This window comes from Vicugna pacos, chromosome 1 (genome assembly GCF_048564905.1).
Source record: "Vicugna pacos chromosome 1, VicPac4, whole genome shotgun sequence".
NCBI lineage: Eukaryota > Metazoa > Chordata > Mammalia > Artiodactyla > Camelidae > Vicugna > Vicugna pacos.
The window spans coordinates 82,416,207-82,436,189 of NC_132987.1; the positions used below are offsets into that span (position 1 = coordinate 82,416,207).

The 19,983-nt window shown below is 33.2% G+C and overlaps 1 protein-coding gene across 11 annotated transcripts in view; it reads left to right on the forward strand.

Moving 5' to 3' along the window:
- Window positions 1-19,983, forward strand: part of SENP7 (SUMO specific peptidase 7) — a 113,095-nt gene that overhangs the window by 53,432 nt on the left and 39,680 nt on the right. For 9 of the 11 annotated variants that reach the window (XM_072966026.1, XM_072966031.1, XM_072966038.1 and 6 more), the window contains 2 exons: window positions 2,058-2,255; window positions 8,956-9,150. The exons of the other annotated variants lie outside the window; for them this stretch is intronic. In XM_072966026.1, coding sequence (XP_072822127.1) covers window positions 2,058-2,255; window positions 8,956-9,150 — 393 coding nt within the window. The remainder of the gene's footprint in view (window positions 1-2,057; window positions 2,256-8,955; window positions 9,151-19,983) is intronic. 11 annotated transcript variants of the gene reach the window in all.

Consider the following 19,983-nt stretch of genomic DNA (forward strand, 5'->3'; position numbering starts at 1 on the left):
TTGTAAAATCCTTAGCATAGTGCCCAGTATATGTGTATAATCAATAAATATTAGCTCTTTTTATGCCATTTGCTAGGAAACTTCTTTATAATGTCAATTATTCTCTTTTGTATCTTCAACCTCTTTTACTCTTTTGACCCCTTCCCACAAGCAATTAAACTTATACAGATGTTTTATTTCTTAAGCTAACTAACAAACCAATAACTAATAAAAACCATTTTCTGCATCTCACATTTATCTTCAGCTCTTGTCCTATATACACCTTTCATAGCCATATATCAACTCCCTTCATTTGCTATATCCCTTTTCATCTTCCCCATTTCTGCTCCCACCATTCCACTAAACTACGCCTAACTCAGCATTACCTCTCTGAATTCATTATTACTGTTTTCTCTGAGTACTTTCTCTATTCATTATAAAAGTCATCTTTTAAAAATGCAGCTCTGATCTCATCATTCTGTTTTTAAAGCTAGGGGATTGCTGCTGTTGTTGTTGACATAAAGTCTCAAATCCTTAATACAGTCCACAGGGTCTTACCTAACTGCCCATCCTTATTAGCTTACATACATTTCCTCTTCACTCTGAGCACTAGAGCCAGGTAAGTCCTTTGATTTCTTTGAATAAGCTGTATTTATATCTGAGCATTTGCATTTTGTTCCCTTTTTTGAACCACTCTCCATTTTCCACTTGTTTCCGTTGGATCGTGTCTGTCCTTTGAGGTTTCAGCTTAAAGGTCATATTCTCAGTAGAACCTTCCCTGACCTGGTTCAGAAGAAATGCAGCTTCTGTACTTTTCACTCATATTGCTCATCATAATTGTAATTAAACAACTAATTGGGTGATTATTCTCTGGAATGTAAGCTCCAAGAAGACAGGAATTGTAACTGTTTTGTTTGTTGCTAAACCTCCAGATTCTACTAATACAGTTGTTTTGCTAGAAGGTGTTTGGTAAGTATTTGTTGAATGAAGAATGAATTACTATTATTCATTCATAGAAATGTCATTCACCTCTTTATTCTTTAATGATTATTCTAAAACCTATAGATTAAACTTTTTTTAACTTAAAATATTTAGAGTTTCAATGCATTCTATGGAGGCTCCCCTGAAGACTTGTATCCCTCTTTCCGGTGATCTGAAGATACAGCCCCAAGTGGCTGTTGCAAACAAGTGATTTCTTTGAGACCTGTTTTATCTTAAAAATATACGAGCACTTTGCTTTCTGTTTCTTAATATTCTTACATTTGTTAAACAAACAGTGCCTAAAACTAGTACTAGGGAGTAGAATAGACACTCTTCTGACTAAACATTTCCAATTCTTTCAGCCATTCCTCATTTGACATTGTTTCACATCCACTTGGTAACCTGTTCACAGTACTGCAAAAAGTATATGGTTCATGGTTCCAGAACTGAACACAGTTCTTCAAGTAATATCAATACAAAGATGTATTGAATGAGTAATGGGTAAAATGTAATGAGGCAAAAAAGCTGAAAGTGCTTGGATTTGTCAGTTTCACTTTTTGAAATTGGAATAGGTATAGTAAGTGTTTTAAATTAACTTGTTTTTAGAAATAAGGTGAAATTAAGTGTATCTTAACACTATATAGGTTTAAGACTATAGATGATGTACTGTTACACCCTTAGTTTTAATTATGTTTTCCAAATCAACAAATGCTAAAACAAAACCACATTTTTAGTGTAGAAAAGTGGTTGCCTTTGTGATGCAATGTGCAGATGTGTATTGTTCCATTAATAGTGTGAATAGGTACAGATGGGTTACGAGAAATCCAACAGCTATACATGTGCATGACCATAGTTGTAGTATACCACACAGAATTCTAAAGAAAATCCCAATTTAAGTGAAATAGGCTTTACTTTTTAATGTATATTTGAGAATGGTTAGGCAAATTTTTTTCTTATAATATTTACGACTCTGGTTAATTGCTGGAAGAACTGAAATTTAGATTTCCTGCAGGTTTTCATTTGTTACAGTTTGTGATGAATTCATGTATTAAACAATGTTTAGTACTGTGTGTATTAATTATTTATGTGTGTAACAGGCAACTCAAAGTTATGTTGACGAATGTCCTATGGACGGATTTAGGACGGAAATTCAGAAACACCCTACCTAGAAACGATGCTAATTTATGTGATGCCAACAAGGTGCAATCAGACTCATTGCCTTCGACATCTGTTGAGAGCCTAGAGACATGTCAAAAATTAGAACCTCTTCACCAAAGCCTTAATTTGTCTGAAAGGTATGTTGTTCAGTATTGATTTTGTTCAACTTACCGCATTTGAAATGAGTCCCAGAGTCTAAAAAAAAAAATTGTTGGAAATCATCTGTAAGAAAATCTGTATACACAGGTGTGACCCACTCAAATCTTAAAGCTGACAATCTTAATTTACAAAGTTAATGATAGTTCTGCACTTCATTGAATAGACTGATACAGAATTATTTCCATAAAAGCAAGTATCCTTAGTACATTTAACTTTATAATTGGTTCATGTGTATGTATTTTTAAGATTCATTTATGATATAAAATGAAGAACTAGATATAGATGGATAGGTAAGGACCTAGAATAAATATTAGTTGAAAGTTATGTTAAAGATGCAGAAAATAAAAAAAGGTATGAATATCTATCTATAGATCTTTTTAATTTTCTGCATTTTTAACATACCTTTTAAATATCATTTAATCTAGATCCTTACCACTTTTGACTTTGTGAGCTTTCTTGTATTTTACATACATTTTTAAAAGAAGGAGATGATATTGAAATACTACCCCAAATTTTTAATAATAAATATACAGTTTAATTTTGAAAACTAACAAGACTAGTTTTGTTTTGTTTTGTATTTTTAAAAAGAATTGTATATGAAGTTTGGAGCTGAAACTTAGGAATTAGCTTTGGGAATTTGTGATCTGTAACATAATATTTTTAGTGTATTTCCATTTATAATTTTAACCCTTTAATGAATATTTTTTAGAGAGAGGTACTTTACTTTCAATTAGAATAACCTGTCATTAGTGAGATAGCACTTTGGTTATATAGTCTGTAATCTGGCTGAGTCTGTAAGTGCTTTAAGCCAAGATCCAGATAAAAATCACTAAATTTCAACACTGTTATTTAAAATAAAAATAGAACTCTGTCAGAACATCTGAACGTAGTATAATACATTAATTTTAAAAAAGGACACTTCGTTTAGAAAAGACAAGACCATAAAAAGCTATGTAACAAGAATTTCTGTACTAGATCATCCTGATGTAAATATGACTTTCTAAAGCACCCAAAATCTTAGAGTCAGACAGTTTAGCTTCAGTAATTTATGAAACATTTGGCTCTCATTGTTCTGGATTCCAGCGTTTTTCCTCCTTAGTACAGGTGAACCTATTCCTTACCGTGCTGATGAATCTAAATAAGGGGGCTGCTTAATGGAATGAACCTTCCAATCTCTTTGGACTCTTTTGAAAAGAAGCTTCAACTCTTCCAAATAGCATCAGTCCCCTCATCCCATTCTGTCCTTTTTCAATTAGAACAGCATGTTTATAATAGTGTCATGTTATATTCTCTCAGAAAAATAGTTTTTCTTACCAGAAATTGTTAGCAGCTAAATTATGTGTTTGTGTAATTTAAATATAATGTGAAGTAAAGAGTCCCTAAAGGATTCTAATTTGGTTTTTACTCTGTGTGTGTGTGTTTTCTGTTTACTTCCGGGGGTGAACTACCAGTTAGTTCAGATCTTTTTCCTCAGCTCCAGGTATCTTAAATTTAACTTGTTCCTATTCCCATATCTCCTCCCTGTCTGAATATATGACTTCTCTACACTTAGTTCTTAAAATTAGAAGTTGGAAATTGTCCTTGTTCCTCATTTTTCTTACCCTTCATATACTATCATTTGTCATGTCTAGTTATTTTTACTTCCTAAATCTGTCTTAAAATGATCACCATCTTTATTGCCACTACCTCAGTTCAAGCCCTATTAGTTTTGTGCCTTGTTACTATGATCATAGTTTAATTGGACTTCCTGTACATAGTCTTTTTCTTCTTGATTGTTTCCCTGTATTGTTGCCAAAGTATTATTTGTAAAAGACAGATATTACTTGTCACTATCTAGTTTAACATCTTTCTGTGGCTCCACATACACTTCAGGATAAAGTTCAAACTCCTTAGCTTGGCATACAGGGTCCTCGATGGTCTCACCTCTGCCTACCTCTAGCTTTATGTCTGTCCACCCCTCCACATTCATGCTGTCCTTCAGACTTAGGGAACTATTGATACTGAATGTATAATGCTGTTTTATACCTCTGAGCTCATGCTGCTTGTTCTCTTATCTTGCAGAGAGTCTCCTTTTCCCTTTTACTGACTTGTACTGGTCTTTAGCATCAAGTTCGTATGCTGTCTTCTTGGGAAGCTGCCTTTAATTCTGCCTCCCACATCTGCATTTGATCCATTTCTTCATCTTGCTAAGCAGCCTCTTCATGTATCATAGCACTCATCACACTATATTGTGATTTTTAGTTTCTCTGCCTCCCTGGCAACAAGCCTCGTGAGGGCAGGGACTTCATATTATTATTTTTTCACTATTATTAGTACATAGCACAGTACTGGGCACATACTAAATGCTCAATAAATGTTTGCAGAATACAAGAAAGAAATTGCTTCTCAGCGGAGTTATATCTCCAGTCTTTTTGATTGAAATGTATTTTTCTCCAATAGAACCAATTATCTGCTCTGTAATTTTGGAGACAGCCAGGAAAAGAGATAATACAAACTTCAAAAAACACAACTGGAGAACTGTTTAGGGCATAGCTTTAGACAGATGTTTTCTGTGTGGGACTCGCTGTCTGGAATAGGAGACTTAGGCTTTCTTCAGTCTTTGCTTAACTTCGAACATGACACTGTCTTATTTTCATTTTTGCTTAGCTAGGACTTCATTATTTCAGAAAGATGAAGGGAGAAAAATTTGGTTTTGGTTTTTAATTTTAACTTATAGTTTAGCTATTGAGTAAACAAACATTACTCATTCAGTCCCAGGAATGGCATTTTTTAGAAATTTTATTTGCATTCTAGAATCTAAAGGTAGTGGTCTAAGCATCTTGCCTTTTATATGAAGACAATTTAGCCTTTTAACTTCTGGATGAAATTGAGAAGAAAAACAGAAAATATATGATCCAGATCAACCTTGTTAAATAATGAAGGAAAGGGTCAAGAATTTTAGATATATCAAACTAGCAGTATGTGGAATGCACACATTTCTTTTTAAACAAGTAAATCATATTTTAGTCTAGATTTTATCACCATGTGTGGTTCACATCTATTTTCCTGGGAGAAAATTTCCAGATTTTTATAAACCTTAGTCAGCAGGCAAGAAAGAGCCTAGTTGGAGACAGGTTAACCATCTTTCTCCTGCTTTCATCAGTTGGCACCAGAGATTGTTAGAGATGTATTGAGGCAGTGTACCCATATTCCATTAAGAAAAAAGTTAGCTCCTGGTTCTTGGAATTTCCCTAAATGGTATAAGTATTATTCATGTTTTTCTTACATTTACATATGTTTAAAGTTTTAAAACATTACATATTCCAACTATTGTGGTTGTATGACTTTCCAGATGTGATGGTATGACAACCACAGTATTCTTGTAGCTTAGAACTTCTTTAAGCCAGTAATGTTTTAATTGAGTGATAATTTATTCATTAAAAATATAGCTTAGTAAAAAAAGCAAATTTAGAAAATCTGTGAAAGTTATTCAAAAATTAGAAATTTTTTTCTACATAGCTTGAGAAATTGATTTAGAAAGTAATATTTTGAATTATATCATCTAGGATAAGAATGGATTTATGGGAACCCTATTAAAATGTCACAGCACAATTTTAGAAAAGTATTTGTCTAAATTACAGCAAAATAAAACTAAATTAGTATTGTAATTTTAAAATTTATTATATTATAGCTTTATTATCAGACCAGATAAAATTATTATCTTTTAATGAGGGTTTTCCATTTCTTTAAAAAAATTTGCTCTTGACATCAAGTTTATCTTAATAGCTCTTATCAGTTTTTCAAATTTTTCCCCTATTTATTGAATTATTTGAATCTTACATTTACTATGCTACCTTGTATAGGAAGGGAACTCAAAACTTATAACTGAGAAAATTAAGAATCAGAGAAAATAACCGTGCAGAGACATAATCAATTAATGGCATTACTTCTCAGGCCAGTATACTTTATGCTTCATCTCATGCATTACAAAATTTGTTTCTCATTTGGTTTAGCATATTATATCTTGACGTGTGATTTCACAATATTAATAAGTAAAGTTAAACAAACTATATTTTACTCACTGATACTGTTTGCATACTTGGGGAAAAAATTGGATGGACTGTGTGAAATGACAATTTTCAGTCCTTCCTTCCATGTGTGAGAGATGTAGTATACACCTTTATATATTTCTTGTGAAAATTCAGAATCTTTTGAAATGCTGGCTAGCCCTAGAATTTTCATGGCAGTGCTAATTTATAAGTTATACACCGAAAGACAGTTTAGGTATTATGAATTTAGTCATCACTTTATAGATTTGTATTTTATAAAGCTGTCACAAAGCTCTGTCTTTCCTCAAGGTACCCAAATTCTATAAACTGCAAATAGTTGATGAAAGATGCTTGGGCTATGGCATGTGTTATGAAGAGCTAGGAGTACTACGGGCATTGCTAACTGTTTAACTATGTACTTTTCTAGATATTTTCGTTAAGATTGCAGAGCATGATAAATTATGACAGGTACTATTGAAAAGATTGTTTATAAATTTGAGCAAGACTTCAATAATAGGAAAATTAAAGTGAACTTCCATTTATTGTGTATTTACTGTGTGCCAGGACTGGTGCTAACTGCTTTACATCAATTATTTCATCTAGTCTTAATAATTTTGTAAGGTAGATTTTATAATTCTCCCCGTCTCAGAGATGATGCTAGGAGGCATACATTATAGTAAGTAACTTACCCAAGGTTGTAGAATTATTAAGTGCTGAAATCAGAACCTAACCCTATGTTTGTCTCACTCCAGACTCCTTGCTCTTAACCCCTGTGCCATACTGCTTTTCATTCTTCTGAACTTTAATTTTTTTCATAAGTACAGTAGGAATTGGACTTTATTACATATTTTACCTGATACCTAATTTATTAACCTTTACATATTCTACTTGGTCTTCAGTTTTTTCCCTGTGGCATTTGTTTACATCTAATTGAAAGATATCCCATGGTAGACATGCTGAGATAGTTCTTTGAACCTTCTGGTAAATTCAGAGACCCTCTATGCCTCCTGTGCTTTAGAGATGTAGGTTCTGCTGCAGCTTGGTAGATAATCTTTTCCAGTGGTTTTTGGGTGAAGTTTGAAATTTTTCTCTTCTAGGCAAGACTTTCAGATTTTTTTTTAGCTTAAAAGATCTCATTTATCCTCCAGGCTTCATTTTTGATATCTCTCCTTTTTCTTTCTTCAGAATCTAGCAGCAAAACAAAGCATAAAAGAATAGAATGATCATTTATTATTCAGAAGAGAATTCAATTGCTTCTATCCTTTGGCAATTTAGTATTGAGGATGCAGTGTAATGGAATAAAATTTAAAAAACAAAAAGATAACTGACCTAGGTTCTTCTACTAGGAAGAATTACTTATACTTGGGTAGACATTTAACTTTTCTGAGCTTTGAATTCCTAATGTTTAAAATAAAGAGTGGACTAAATTATTTTAAAGTTCTCCCAGGATCTGAAATTCTACGCTGTTTGGAACATAGTAAAAAGAACATAGTGTCTCTATGTAGTGAAAATAAAGAGTACCTCTAAGTACCACAGCAGATGTAACAAAGTACAGGAAAGTTTACATTTTTTAACTTAAAAGTACTCTGTCCCTTTCTAAGTGGTATTGTCTCTCACAAAAGGTCAGTAAAATGCTGCAAGTGATATGTTGGTAACAGTCATGGGGAACATCTGATAAAGAGGAGGCAGGAAAACTTAAAAGATACATAAAAAGAACTAAAAAATTCACAGTAATTTGGCTTGGGCCTGTCAACTCAGGGCCGAATAGTTGCCTTGAGGGCATCATTGTGGTGTGGCAAAGTACATCAGTTGTTCATAATAACATCTCGATAACCAGGAAAAGATTATACTACCCATTCTGTTTAAGAAGACACTAGGCTGGCAGGGAGGGAATAGCTCAGTAGCACAGTGCATGCATGAAGTCCTGGGTTCAATCCTTAGCACCTCCACTAAAGATAAATAAATAACCAAACCTAATTACCCCCCACCCCAAGAAGAAATTAAAAAAAAAAATACTAGGCTTATGTTAGTACTTTTGATTGAACCACACCAAATTAAAAAATTTTGGAGCTTTAAAAATACACTTTACTTTTCTAAGCATTTATTTTGTTGACCCTTTCCCTGATGCTATTAAATAAAGTTCGTTATTACCATCAATGTATGTGCTGTTTCACTTAAGGCATCTGTCATTTACCATAATGCAATCTGAATGATGTCTTTCTTGTCAGACGTAGCTTTGGTATTTACCAGTTACAAGTATGTTATTATTTACCAGGGAATAAGAAGAATAAAGATTTTTTGAATTGGTTTGTAGTATCTGTTTTTAATAACTACTGGAAAAGAAAAAACATTTTTTGAGAAAAATTGGGTAAAATTTTAAGCACCTTAATAGTGTCCATTAGTACAGTTAAAGCCATTATAGTGGTATATCAGTCTATACCAATTTATAAGATACAGCTACTTTCAGGAACAAAAAAAGAGTGTTCATCCAAAATTTCGAGTATTTATGGGTTGATTTTTCAGGGTGGTATAGTTCTAATAGCTTCCTTGGGCTAAAAGGAAAATGTTTGAAAATTTAACTTCCTAGAATACATTTTTTTTCTTCCTGCAAATTTCAGAACAGTACAGTGTTTGTTATTTTGTGTGACAGGATACCCAGAGTTATATTGACGAATGTCCTGGGAACGGAGTTAGGAAGAAAATACATAAAGACCTCATCTGTAACTGAGGCCAGTTTGGGTGATACAGACAACTTGAAATCAGAGCAGCTTTCTTCACCATCTGATGGCAGCCTAGAATCTTGTCAAAATATAGATCCTCACAAGAGCTCCTTTTTATCTGAAAGGTATGTTTAGTGATAACTTTACTCAAAATAAATATTATGCTTACTCTCACGAGCCCTCCTCCATTCTTCCCTACAGATATGTTATTGCTAAATGTGAGGCAAACGTGCTCTGATAGCTAGTATAACTTTTCTCCACTGGTGGCTGGAATGACTATTGGAACCAACAGTCATTGGCTAATAATCAGTTTCGGAAAGTACCAATCACTCTACTTGTGTTTTGGGGAAATGGATGCAAACTCTCAATGAAAATTCAGTACCTATTTCAGTTTATTTATCTGGTATAATTGAAATTCATTCCCCTGACGTCTATCTGTTCCTCCTCCTCCTTTGTCTTATCCATCCATCTGGCTGGCTGTCCATCTATCTGTCCGTCATCCATCCCTCCATCTTATTAGTCACTGTTTTTATACCCAGATGCTAGAACTGTACCTGGCACTTACTGCCCAGTAAATATCTGCTGAATGAACGACTGAATGCATTCCTCACAAAAATGGTTTGAGACAGCTGAATTCTATTAACAGTCGTGGCTTTCTCTGGCAATAAGAGAAATGGAAATCAGAAGTTGCTTTTGTTTTAAGCTCTAGGAGAATCTCACATGGGGGCTGTAAATAAGAAAAAAAAACTATGGTAAAAAGCTAGGGGATGTTAGTTAGTAGATAATACTAGATATTTTAACTTTCATTTACCATGAACTTCTCTTTTCTATTTTCTGTTCCCAGCCAGTACAATAAATAGCTTTGATCTGAATGAGAAATTATTTACCCAGTCTTAATTGTCCCTTCCCCTCCCCCCAAAACCATCCAAAGGTAACTTCTGATTTGTATTTCTCTTGCAAGCCTAATTACATTAAAGAATATTTATAATTACTTTTAAAAAGATTTATAATAAATTTCTTAATTACTAACACATTTGATTTTTATAAACTCTGTTTATTTCTTTTTTTGTTTGTTTTGTAGGGGGAGATAATTATGTATTTATTTATTTATTTGTTTGTTTTAATAAAGGTACTGGGGATTGAACCCAGGACCTTGTGCCTGCTAAGCATGTGCTCTACCACTAAGCTATACCCTACCCTGCTGAACTATTTATTTCTTATGAACTTATAAATTTTATGAATTTCTCTTCTTTTGAAGAATACTTTGTTTCACTTGGGTTCTACTTAGTAAATTATCAGTGACTTTATTAGGTCTCTTTCTGAATTTGCTAAAAAAAAAAAAGAGAGAGTTTCAGTGACATTATCCAGTTACTAATAAATTTAATGTATACTCAGAGATTGTAGAAGTGCATTTTATCATTTTGTACTGTAGGTGTTTTTTTCTGCCTCCTGTACTAGACCATGAGCTCCTTAAGGAGAGATATCAAATCTTGTTTGCATTTTTATCCAGTGCTTAGCTCAGTACATGTTGAATTTTGTGCACTTGGGTTAATGTTTATGTCATTTAACCTTGAGTTTTGGTTACCTGAGTTTTGTAAAAAGAGAAAAAATTTTGAATGACATTTAGTGGTGTATTACCTCTTTTAAGTCTCGCATGTGAGAATTCTTTGTGAACAAAAAATACTGTACAAATAAAGATGTTATTATTGAAGACACTTTCTACAGAAAAAGCCACTTATATGTTATTACCATGGAATTCAAATCAGTGCACATTCATGTTGTTATGGAAAAATAGCACTATTGTGAGGATTCTGTGAAACTCTCAAGTTGTAATCTGTACTTCTCAGGCTTTATAACATCCTGGGGCTAAGGTTTAATAGTAATAGTAATAGTAATAGCTGTAAAATTTCTGACTCTTTCTAAAATCTATTCATTGAGAACTCTACGTCTCTTAAAGTTCTTTCCAAATAGTTAGGAAGTTTCCAGATAGTATTTGATACGGACCCTGAAAATTCATCTCTTGGTGGTAACTTACTTTCTTTGACTGTTGCATTTACAGTAGGAATAGACTTTGGAGCCAGACATCTGGATTTAGATTTTAGCAGTACTGCTAACATGCTGATTTACCTTGAACAAGTTACTTATTCCATCTTTAAAACAGGGATAATAATACACACCTTATAGGATTATTGTACAGGTTTAAGCAGATAACCTATGTAAAATGTCTGGAACTTAGTAGGAAGTTAATAAATGGTAGTCATGATTTTTGTGTCTCTCTTATCACTGCTAGTATGAAAAGTGCCATTAATGGCTGTTTCTGTAGTTGATGGTACTGAAGTCTTCTATGTCCCCTCCTGAGATTCCTGCTACCCCTGTTGTCATTACCAATTCTGCCAAGGTAAATGTCACAGTCATACTAGTATTACTGTGTGGTTTAAGATGGAGTACTGTATTCCTTAAACCAAACTTTAGTTCTCTCTTCCCTTAAAATGATTTTATTCTGAGGAGAATTCAGAGTGCCCTTTAAATAAGTTGTAAGTATGGCCATACCATCACTTCGGTAGATGTGCCGCACTAGAACTGAAGTACAGGAGGAACACAGGGTAGCTCAAGGATGGAACTCTTGTTATAACCAACCTCCTCTCAGCCTACCTGTTCTAAAATCAGGAAGAGTAAACATAAGTTATTTAGATCTCGGAAAGAGACATGATGATCTGACATTATTGTTACTGTTCTGTTACTGTAGAGAATGTAGCCAACTTTCTTACAAAGATAGAAGGTCAGGTAACACCTAAAAATTGGTAGATTAAAGAATGGGGTCTACGTCTGTGAAACCAGGGGAGGTTTCCTCTGAAAACCTAGCATTTGTGCCCTAGATGATACATACAGAAAAAGGTTATATGAATGCTTGAAGTCTTACTTTAGCCTTAGCTTGTCTTTAGTGTTCAAAACTGTTATTACCGACTCTAGTGACAACCTGAATGGAATTATGTAGGAAAAAGTCTTGTGTTTTATGCCAGAAATAAAGGAGTAACAGAAAACAGCAAGAGTGAATAGGAAGTTTAAAATAAAATTGTCCCCTTGGAGTAGCGTATTTGTTTTTTTCTAGGTGACAATTTATTATTTTAACATATATATATATGTTATGTTATTTTAACATATATATATATACACACACACACACACTTAATTATTAACCTGTATAATATTCCTATGACAACTTTTAATTAATGTGTTAAGTCTTGACTATGATACTATACTGTGATAAATGCCATACCAGTACTAACTTATTTAAGTTCAGGCTTGAATTGCAGCTCAGGCAATTTGCTTTACTTTTTTTCTCTGTGCCTCAGTTTATCCTGTCTGTAAAATAAAATAATACCCAGGTATGCTAGCGGAGTAAATGGGAAAATCAGTTTTTATCTTTAAATTTGGTAACTTTTTACATCAATATGTAGAGATCTATTTTATCTTCTTTTACATATATATACTTCCTTATGGGTAGATATTTAGGGTATTTTTCATTTTTTTCTGTATAACAGTGCTTCAATAAATGGATTATACATTTATCTTTGTGTATTTATTCTTGTAAATCCTTGTACTGCCATTCTCCTGTATTTAACCAGAATTAGGTTTTATCTTTGAAATTTTTGTGATAACCTGTTGACAAAAATAAACATAACTGTCTTCATTAATTGTTTTTATTTCATTTTTTATTTTAGTGAAGATGGACTTTGTATTTCTTGTGAGTTTTCTCTTTAGTCTTTGTATGTATTGGAGTGTTTCATTTGTTTCTTACTGGTTTGTAAGAACTCTTATGAATGCTATTAATGCTTTGCTATATGTATTACAAAAAATTTTTCAGGTTTCCTACTTGTAATTTTACTTTGTTTATAGTAATTTCTGTTGTATAGAAATTTAAAATTTTTATTTTGTAAAATCTCAGTGTTTGACCTATGTGTTTTGGTTTATCCTTGGAAAGACCTCCTCAGCCCCAAGTATAAAAATAGGTCAGTCAACTACTGTTTTAATTTGTTATTTTTTAAATGAGGTATTGGATCCAGAATAACAGCCTGGAGATAACTTTTCTAACTGACGTTTTGATTCTTTTTGCCTTACTGTAGTTTGTAGTCTGGTATAAATGTCTATGGATACTTGGGTTGCTTCACCTTTTGGTACTGTGAATAATAACACTGTTATGAACTTCAGTGTACAAGTATCTGTGTCTCTCCTTTCAGTTCTTTTGAGTGTTTACCCAGATGTGGAATTGTTTGATTGTATGATAATTATATTATTAATTTTTAAAAAAAACACCATACATTTTTCCACAGCATCTTCTCCATTTTACATTGCCACTAGCAGTGCACAAGGGTCCTGGTATTTCCACATCCTTGGCAACGCTTATGATTTTCTGTTTGCATAATAGCCATCCTGATGTGTATGGAGCAATGTATCATTGTGTTTTGATATGGATTTCCCTTGTAATAAGTGATATTGAACATCATTTCATGTGTTAATTGGCCATTTATATATCTTCTTTGGAGAATTATCTATTCAAATCCTTTGTCCATTGATGAATCAGGTTTTTTATTTTTGAGTTTTAGGAATTCTCTCTATATTCTGAATATTAACATTATCAGAAATATGATTTACAAATATTTTCCCCCATTCTGTGGGTTGCCTTTTACTCTGTTGATACTGCCAGTTGATGTGCAGAAGTTTCAATTTTGATAACATCCAGTTTGTCTATTTTTCCATTTGTTGCCTGTGCTTTTGTTGTCATGTCCAAGAAATTACTATCAAATCCAGTATCATGAAGATTTTCTCCCATGCCAAGAGTTTTATAGTTTCAGCTTATGCACTTAGGCCTTTGATCCATTTTGAGTTAACTTTTGTGTATGGTGTTAGATGAGGGTCCACCTTCATTCTTTTGCATGTGGATATCCAGTTTTTCCAGCATTTTTTGTTGAAAAGGCCTTCCTTTCCCCCCTTGAATGGTCTTGGCACCCATTTGAAAATCATTTGACTATATATGCGATGGTTAATTTCTGAGTGCTGGTCTATTCCATTGATCTATTTATTTGTCTTTATGGAAGTACCATGCTGTTTTGTATTACAGTTTTGTAGTAAGTTTTGAAATCAGTGAGTGTGAGACCTCCAGATTTGTTCAAGATTGTCTTGGAACTTGGGGTCCTTTAAGGTTGTGTATATATTTTAGGATAAATTTCTATATTTCTGTAAGAATATTACTGCAATTTTGATAAGATTGCATTGAATCTATAGATTGCTTTAGGTAGTATTGACATCTTAACAATATTAATTCTTCTAATCTGGGAATATGTGTTTCCATTTATGAATGTCTTCTTTAATTTCTTTCAGCCATGTTTTATTTTTATTTTTATTTTTATTTTTTTTAATTGAAGTATAGTCAGTTTACAATGTGTCAATTTCTGGTATATGGCATATTTCAATCATACATATACATACATTTATTCATTTTCATAATAGGTTACTGCAAGATATTGATTATAGTTCCCTGTGCTGTACAGTCGAAACTTATTTTTTTATCTATTTATATATATATAGTTAGTATCTGCAAATTTTGAACTCCCAGTTTATCCCTCCCCACCCTCTTTTCCCTCTGGTAACCATAAATTTGTTTTCTATGTCTGTGAGTCTATATCTGCTTTGTAAATAAGTTCATTTCTGTCTTTTAAAAAATTTGTTTTTTAGATTCCATGTATGAGTGATATATGGTATTTTTCTTTCTCTTTCTGGCTTACTTCACTTAGAATGACAATCTCCAGGTCCATCCCATGTTGCTTTAAATGGCATTATGTTATTCTTTTTTTGGCTGAGTAGTATTCCATTGTATAAATATACCACAACTTCTCTATCAAGTCATCTGTCGATGAACATTTAGATTGTTTCCATGTCTTGGCTATTGTAAATAGTGCTGCTGTGAACATTTGGGTGCATGTATCTTTTCAAATTAGAGTTTCCGCCAGATAAATGCTCAGGAGTGGGATTGCTGGGTCATATGGTAAGTCTATTTTTAGTTTTTTGAGGAATCTCCATGCTGTTTTCCATAATGGCTGCACCAAACTACATTCCCACCAACAGTGTAGGAGGGTTACCGTTTCTCCACACCATCGCCAGTATTTATCGTTTGTGGACTTTTTAATGATGGCCATTCTGACTGGTGTGTGGTGATACCTCATTGTAATTTTAATTTGCACTTCTCTGATAATTAGCATTTTTTCATGTGCCTATTGGCCATTTGTACATCTTCATTGGAGAATTGCTTATTTAGGTCTCCTGCCCAATTTTGGATTGGGTTGTTTGTTTTTGTTATTAAGTTTTATGAGCTGTTTATATATTGCGGAAATTAAGCCCTTGTCAGTCTCATCTTTTGAAAATATTTCCTCCCATTCCATAGGTTGTCTTTTTGTTTTGCTTATGGTTTCCTTTGCTGTGCAGAAGTTTATAATTTAATTAGGTCCCATTTGTTTATTTTTGCTTTCATTTTTAATGTCATTTGTTTACATGTGGCTGTCCAGTTTTCCCAACACCATTTGCTGAGGAGACTGTCTACTCCATTGTATTTTTTTTGCCTCCTTTGTCAAAGATTAATTGACCATAAGTCTATGGGATTTTTTGGGGGGGCTCTCTATACTGTTCCGTTGATCCATATGTCTGTTTTTGTGCCAGTACATGCTGTTTTGGTCGCTTTGTAGTATAGTCTGAAGTCTAGGAGGATTATTCTTCCAGCCTCGTTCTTTTTCTTCAGTATTGCTTTGGCAATTCTGAATCTTTTATGATTCCATATAAATTTTAGGATTATTTGTTCTATTTCTGTGAAAAATGTCCTGGGTGATTTCATTGTGATCTTGTTAAATCTGTAGATTGCTTTGGGTAGTATGTCTTTCAGCCATGTTTTATAGTTTTCATTTTATAAGTCTTCAGTCTCCTTGGTTAAGTGCTAAGTTTTTTTCCTTCTTGAAGCTATTGTAAATGGAATTGTTTTCTCAATTTCCTTTTTCTTTTACTTACTTTAACATTTGTGTGTGTGTGTGTGTGCGCGCATGTGTGTAATCTTTTCTACGTGTAAGATCATATCATCTGTAAGCACAGATTATTTCTTTGCAAGTTTTTTTTGAGGGTAGGATTAGGTCTATTTATATAATTGTTTATTTAATGAAGGTACTAGGAATTAAACCCAGGACCTTGTGCCTGCTGAGCATGCACTCTGCCACTTGAGCTATACCCTCCCCTCTTTCTTTCCAATTTAAATGCTTTTACATATCTTAAATAATTGCTATGGCTAGATCTTTCAGTACTGTATTGACTAAGTGGTGAAAGTGGGCATTCTTGTCTTAGTCCTGATCTTAGAAGAAAAACTTTCAGTCTTGCAACATTGAGTTTGATGTTTGCTGTGAATTTTTCATATATGGCTTTTGTTATGTTGAGGTAGTTAGTTTCTTCCTATTCCTAGATTGTTGAATTTTATTTTTTAATCATAAGGGAAAGGTGTTGAATTTTATGAAGTGCTTTTTCTGCATTAATTGACATGACCAGGTGGTTTTCCTCTTCATTTTGTTAATGTGATATATTATATTGATAGATATTTGTATGTTGAAACATCCTTGCATTCCGGGAATAAATGGCCTGGGTAATAACCATAGGAGCTGTTTGGGGGTATTGTATTGAGGAATTTTGAATCAGTGTTCCTATGGGATATTAGCCTATAGTTTTCTTGTAGTATCATTGCCTTGCTTTGGTATCAGGACAATGCTGACCACATAGAGTTGTTTAGCTTAGAATGTCTTAATTTGTCCTCATTTTTAAGGACAGTTTTGTCAGAAATAGGATTTTTACTTGACAGCTTTTTCCCCCAGTACTTTGAATATACCAATCCAGTGCCTTCTGGCCAGCATAGTTTTTGATGAAACATCTGCTCATAATCTTATTGAGGATCTTTTGTATATGATGAGTCATTTCTTTTTTGGTGCTTTCAAATTCCCTTTTTGCCTTTGTCTTTTCAGAATTTGATTATAACATTCTTGGTGTAGGTCTCATTCAGTTTATTCTGCTTGTAGTTCCTTGGGCTTCTTGGATGTTTATATTTATGTCTTTCATCAAATTTGGAATTATTTGGTAAATTATTTATCCCAGTAACATCTTTGCCCCTTTCTCTGTTTCCTCTCCTCTGAGACTCCAACAGTGTGTATATTAGCCCATTTATTGGTGTTCCATAGGTCTCTTAGGCTCTGTTCACTTTTCTCAAATTTTTTTCTTCTTATTCCTCAGATTTGATAATTTCTGTGATCATATCTTCAAGTTCACTATTTTTTTCTGCCTGCTTATATCTACTTTTGAATCCTTCTAATAAAATTTTTATTTAAATTATATTTTTTAGCTGCAGAATTTCCTTAGGTTCATTTGTATGTTTTATCTTTTATTGATATTTTCATTTTGTCATAAATCATTTTCTCGATTTTGTCCAGGATTTCTTTTAGCTCTTTGAGGACCTTTAAGACAGCCTTTTTAATGTCTTTGTCTATAGAGTCTGCCATCTGGATTTTTTCAGGGACAGGTTCTGTTGATTTATTTTTTTTTCCTTTAAATCAGCCATACTTTCCTGTTTCTTTGTATGCCGTGTGATTTTCTTTTTTGTTAAAAACTTTATATTTGGGTCATATAATATGGCAAGTCTGGAAATAAGATTCTTGCCCTTTCCCAGGGTTTGCTGGCTTTTTTCCTTTGTTTGTTTCTTTTCTTCTTTTTTTAATAGTTGTACTATGTCCCTATTCCAGGGATCAGCCTGACATGTAAACAAAAGGTCTCCTCAAGTCTTTTCTGAGCCTGTGCTTTTCCCTGATCATGTCTGTGGCTTTCTAAATTTCTTTGTGTATGTGATTACTTTTTAAAGTTCTAGGCCTTAAACGTTTGCTTCCCATAAAGAGAAAATGGGAAAAATGAAGGGTGGGGGCAGAAATAAAAGAAAATAGGAACTAGCTCTTTAAATCTGGAAGTTGTTTTAGCTGGATGGGAGACTTGTTTACAACAGTGGTGGTGGTTGTTGCAGCAGTGAGTGCCTATCTTTCTGTCTGCCTTATTCATGATCAGAGACAGCAACCAGTGATCAGAATACAGATTCCCAACTTTTGGAGGACAAGATCCTAATTGCTCATCTTGGTAATTGTAAGCCTGTACAAACTGTTCTAGGAACTCAGGCATAGTGATTTGCCTCAGGGCTGGGAGTGGGTAGCTACTACCACCCAAATTGCTGAAGTTGAACCTTTTGACTGGAAGTTGCAAGCCTTTATTAGACTCCAGAATCCCAAAATTCTTACATCAGACGGATTCTGCCAGTGCAGTTGTTGTCTAGATGGGAAGGAACATAGTAGGTGTTTCCTACTCCACCATTTTCCTGAGGTCACTTGTTATATATTTTATAGTTTGTTGTTCAGGGATCCTTGATTTATTTGTGGTATCTGATTTGTTTATTTGTTTGTTTTACATTTTTTTTTACTGAGTTATAGTCAGTTTACAATGTTGTATTAATTTCCAGTGTAGAGCACAGTTTTTCAGTTATACATGAACGTACATATATTCATTGTCACATTCTTTTTCACTGTGAGCTACCACAAGATCTTGTGTGTGTTTCCCTGTTCTATACAGGATAATCTTGTTTATCTCTTGGTATCTGATTTTTAATACATTTATGAATGTAAGAATTTCTATCTTGTTAAGTAGTTTTGAGAATGTAGTAATTACTGTATAATATATTCTATTATAAAAGAATTCTGAAGGTTAATAATGTATATAGTTTTTATTTTAAAATTCTTACCCACTTAAATAATACCATAATGAGTTGTTTCAGTAATAATAGTTATAAAGGGTGAGAATATTGTTGGTAAAGATTTAATTCATTTTATGACTATTCTAATTAGTGCCAAATTGCTTTCCCAATTGTGTATCAATTTTTTAAATTAATTAATTAATTTTATTGATATGTTATTGACAGAACTTTGCATTAGGTTTAAGTATACACCATAATATCTCATATATGTGTATATTGCAAAATTATTAACACAGTAAGTTTAGTTAGCATTCATTACCACACATAGTTAAAATTTTTTTTCTTGTGATGAGAAATTTTAAGATCTACTGTCTTAGCAACTTTTAAATATACAGTACACTATTGTTATCTATAGTCATCATGCTGTACCTTACATTCCTGACTTATTTCTTTTATGACTAGAAACTTATACCTTTTTACCACTTCACTCATTTCATGCACCTGGCTATGGCAGCTACCAGTCTGATGTCAGTATCTAGGTGTTTGTTTTAAAATTTAGATTCCACATGTAAGTGAGATGATACACTATTTGTGTTTGTCTGTCTTATTTTATTTAATGTATTATCCTCAAGGTTCATTCATATTGTCACAAATGGCAGGATTTCTTTCCTTTTTTATGAGTAAAGATGCTCCATTGTGTGTATGTGTGTATGTGTGTGTGTGAAAGAGAGGGGGGGGGGAGAGGTAGAGAGAAATTGATTTTATCTGTTCTTCTGTTGATGAATACTTAGGCTTGTTTCCATGTCTTAGCTATTGCAAATAATGCTGCAGTGAACATGGGGGTGCATGTATCTTTTTGAGATAGTAATTTCATTTCCTAAAGATAAATACCCAGAAGTGGAATTGCTGGATCATATGTTAGTTCTATTTTTAAGTTTTTGAGGAGCTTACATTCTATTTTCCATAGTGGCTGCACTAATTTACATTCCCACCAGCATTGCACAAGGGTTACCTTTTCTCCACAATCTTACCAACACTTATTTCTTGTCTTTTGTAACAGCCATTCTGAAGGTATGAGGTTATACCTAATTGTGGTTTTTGATATACTTTTCTCTGATGATTAGTGGGTGTAGGGCTCCTTTTCATGTACCTG